Raw genomic sequence first — 4,344 nt, forward strand, 5'->3', positions numbered from 1 at the left:
TATATCCCTTTTTAGAGGAGGAAAGAGGACAAGTACATGCAAAATGGGAGATGAAAAGATTCAATGTTTTTGAGAAAGCACCCGAGAAAATTTGTACATAATGTGGAGGTCAAAATGATAAATGCTCACTCAGGTGACAAATTGCTGCCAATTGCACGCCATGACTATGTTCTACCGTATCATGCATGCATGAAAAAACAGATTTTTCTGCTACGTCAGGAGAAAATAACCTAAGTAAGATATGTAAAGAAGTTCAATAAACTGAGATAAATACACTAGATACGGTGTACCTTAAATTTCGGTGCAAGTTTAGGGACCCGCAAAGCAAATTTTTCTTTGCCTTTTAATAACAAACCGACCAAGCTTACAATGTTTCGAACAAATTATAGTACACAAATCAACAGACACGTACACTTTTCTAGTTAACCTTTACTTGATGATTTGACCTAATGGGTTTGTCCCATTTTAACATACACTTTCCTAGTTAACCTTTACTTGATTTTGACCCAATGAGTTTGTCCCATTTCATCTAGAATATTCACCTAAAGTGTAATTAATTGACCATAATTAAGTTCATCAATCTGGTGTAGTAATAGTTTGTGTTTATATATAATATAAGCAATGATCAGAAGGCTCTCCATGTCGGCTCGTCCATTCCCAGCTGCTGCTCCGGCGGCTGCTGCTGCTGCTGATCGCATTCCATGTCAACCTTCGCCACCGAGCTTCCAAACATGGCACGATCACCTCCAACATCCCGAGGCTGGCTGCACCCGGCGAACGGCAGAGGCTTCTGCACCAACTGGTTCTGTGGGAAGACGTTGCCGTACAACCCCGGAGCGGTGGCCCAGGGGAGCATGGCGGCCGCAGCGGCAGCCGCAGCGCCTTGGTTGGCTGCCGCCATCCAGCTCATGTACGCGCTCATGTCCACCCTGTGGCCGAAGCTATCGCCGGCGCCGTGGTGGAGCGTGCCCTGCGAGCTGGACGACGTGTGCGCCCCAGCCGGCGTGAAGCCGCTGAGGATGGAGGAGACGTCCAGCTCCCCGAGCTCGCCGAGGGAGGCGTTGGCGTCGTGGCATGGGGAGTCCATCGTGGGGCTGCCCGTTGGCGGCCTCATCTTGACGATCTGGCACTTCTTGAACACCCTGCAGACCACCCATTCCTCCTTCCGAAACAAAATGAAAGAAAAAAACATATTTCAGGAAACATTTCACAAGTTTGCAATAATGTCAGCAATTACTTAACCAATTGCTTCCAACATGCTGTGTTTTTTCACAACTAATTTGCACCATTGGTTAATTAATAATTAGATGTATAGTACCTTGTTGGGTTTGTATGGGAACTTGTTTTGGAGCCTGTACTCGTGCATGACCCAGCTGGTCTTCTCGCCCTTGGGAGCTCTGCCCCTGTAGAAGACTAGGGTTTTCTTCATTCCCACGAGCATGTCGCAGTGGAAGATCTCCTTGTCCTTGCCTGTAGTCTTCCAGTAGCCGGAGTCGGTGGCGCGGTTGGTGCGGATGCCGGTCGGGTATTTTCGGTCCCGCATGCTAAAGAAGTACCACTCCTTCTCCCCCATGTTAGCTTTGCCTGCAGATCCCAGAGTTCCATTAGCAGTATCCATGGATTGCCATGACTTGAATTCTTGATCGGTTAGACGCGCTGGAATCTATGTATGTAACCGTGACTAAGTGCACTAACTGCAGTCAGTGTGTAGAGCAATGTGCACATATATAATCTAATAATGACGTTGAATCATTCATGTCATTAAATAATTAGGTTACATGCATTGCAATTCTTACCAAATCGTTGGAAAGGAGAGAAGCATAAAAAGTATAGAAGATGTTGGAACATGCACAAATTATTTTCAGTTTATATATTCACGAATTGCACTTTGATTTGCAGAATTTTTCCTGATCAAACATGCAAGCAGAAAGAATCGACCATCAGGAGAAAACTAGCGCATATATTGCACTCTTGCATGCCTCAATCAAAATCGAATAAGCTGTTCCTCCAGGCATGCTATAACTATATGCTAGTGGTATATAGTCGCACATTACATGGAACTAGAAGTAAGGATGTGGGACGAACTATGTGCGTTAGTAATAGAGCTTAAGTAGTCCTTACTCGGGAGGTCCCATGGCTCGCACTTGTTGAGGTCGACGTCCGCGATGGCGCGGGTGGCAAAGGTGAAGTCGGAGACCTTGCGGGTGAGGTAGTAGGTTACGAGCTCCTCGTCCGTCGGGTGGAACCGGAACCCCGGCGGAAGTCCCTCCATTGATATCGCTCCAATAAATGTAGCTAGCCCTGAAAATTCAGTGAAGTGCTTGCTCAGGCCCACACTGTCTCTCTGTCCCTGCGCACACTCACTGCAGACTGTGAGCAGTGCAGCAGTGGCGGCGATCTAGCTAGCGCAAGGATGCATATATACTGGCAGAGGAAGACACGCCCACAGACACTTTCTGTATAAGGCCAAAAGGGCGCATGCACATGTGTGCCTGAAGACAACGCAATAGAGTGAATATTTAGAGAAATTTTACGGTGGTCCAAAATTAATATGAGGCATCTATTTTTAGAGTCTAACGGTCCAGATTAATCAGGATACTACTCATTTCTTACCGGTAGTATAAGTAGTATATGTGAGTAGTATGGTAGTATTAGGGTTATTTTTGGGAGAAAAATATATGGTATGAAAGTAATATTTCATTACCGTTTTAATATTTTAATCTATATTTGGCATGAGAGTTCATGTGCTACCCATCGACTAGGGTTAGCGATCCGATATTTGCGACGTCGATCTTTCTATTAGTAAAAGCATGATGGGTAATTTTAACAAAATTGTCATAATTACCAAAATATTCAATTACATGGATCGTCGGATTAGATTTATAATACCTCCTACCTCTAGGTAGTATGGACCACCATAAAAAAGCTCAATATTTAATGAGCAAATGCTATTCTTGCTGCACCACGTTCGTCTTCTTTCTTCGTTTCTTTTCTTCTAGAGCGAGTTCCATGGTCTCAACAACTGCGGCCCCGAAAATGACGGGAAGGAGTATTGACAACGACGACGACGGGGCGGAGGAGAAAGGGAGAGAACCATCGATTGCACCATCCAGCAGTGCGAGACTCATCATGCCGGTGCGGGGCATTTCCAGCCAACTCCACCCACCTCCACCCACCTGCCTCGGTGAATAACGGAGGCCCGGCATCAGCCAGCTAGATGCAAGACAACGACGACGATAAGAATGAAAGCTTATGCTAACCGCACATATATATTATAATTAAGCGGATGAGACAGCGTGCAATCAGACGGGGATTAGCCCTTTACGAGCACGTACGGCCCGTGTACTTACTAGGTGAAATCTCACGGTCCTTGGGAGTCGCTAGCTGCCACACGCACTGACCGATACAACTTGTTCGTAGGGAAAAGAGCACGTACGGGGGCGTGTAGTTTCTGAACCGTATGTGCGTGCTTGTAACTTTGCTGATGGATTAATTCCGACCTAACTTCTGATCGATCGTCGGCAGAGGCAGGAAGGAGCGAGCTAGGCGCGATCGATATATCCGTCGGGTCACACGTGCGAAAATGACACGGGTTGCGCGTTACGGTCTAATTTAGTTGTTGAGGACTTGCAGTACAATGTGTCTGCAACTGCAATATTGGTCGTAGAGCATAGATTCTCTATGGATCATGCAGGTATGATTTTAGCGAGTCTGTCATCTCTGCTATATGTTACTCCTATTAGCTTGTGGACGAGCACGGAGCGCCGTTAAAAAAAAAAATTTGAGATGCAATATATCATTAAAGTGGAATCGATCAACGAGCTAGAATCAGTATCGGTGAAGTCTCTATGGATCATGCAGGTATGATTTTAGCGAGTCTGTCATCTCTGCTATACGTTACTCCCATTGGCCGGATTAAGAATGTGAGATGCAATCATTAAAAGTGGAATTGATCAACGAGCTAGAATCAGTATCGGTGAATCTTCTTCGCTCGGGATGGACCAGCTGTTTAATTCGATAGAACAATTTGCATGCGTTTTTGGTGCAATCGACAGCGGGTTCGACAAAATTAGAAGGCCTACGTGCCATCACAAGCTACAAGCCCATTTGGCAACTTGGCAGCATCTATACTTTCATTATTCTGTACCAAAAGAGCAGTGCTGTCGAAAATGTGAATGAATCTTCGGACTCCGTGTATCGTTCACCAGCATCATATGATTACTGAAATCTCATTAGTCATTAGGTTCTGCAGTTCATTTCACAACCATCTGCCAGAGTTTCAGCTTCGACGAGAAAAGGGGAGGCACAGGCTTTCCTCGACGATCTTCGAAAAGAGGTTTATAT

The 4,344-nt window shown here is 45.5% G+C and overlaps 1 protein-coding gene across 1 annotated transcript; it reads right to left on the reverse strand.

Moving 5' to 3' along the window:
* Window positions 1-259: 259 nt before the first annotated feature.
* LOC133914245 (NAC domain-containing protein 92-like) lies at window positions 260-2,434 on the reverse strand. The gene is made up of 3 exons (XM_062357374.1): window positions 2,122-2,434; window positions 1,319-1,584; window positions 260-1,162 (listed from the first exon to the last, which is right to left on the reverse strand). Exons 1-3 carry the CDS (start codon window positions 2,270-2,272, stop codon window positions 626-628), a joined length of 954 nt encoding a protein of 317 aa, XP_062213358.1. The 5' UTR covers window positions 2,273-2,434; the 3' UTR covers window positions 260-625.
* Between the last annotated feature and the right edge of the window lie 1,910 nt (window positions 2,435-4,344).

The sequence above is a fragment of the Phragmites australis genome, chromosome 4 (genome assembly GCF_958298935.1).
Source record: "Phragmites australis chromosome 4, lpPhrAust1.1, whole genome shotgun sequence".
NCBI classification, from domain to species: Eukaryota; Viridiplantae; Streptophyta; class Magnoliopsida; order Poales; family Poaceae; genus Phragmites; species Phragmites australis.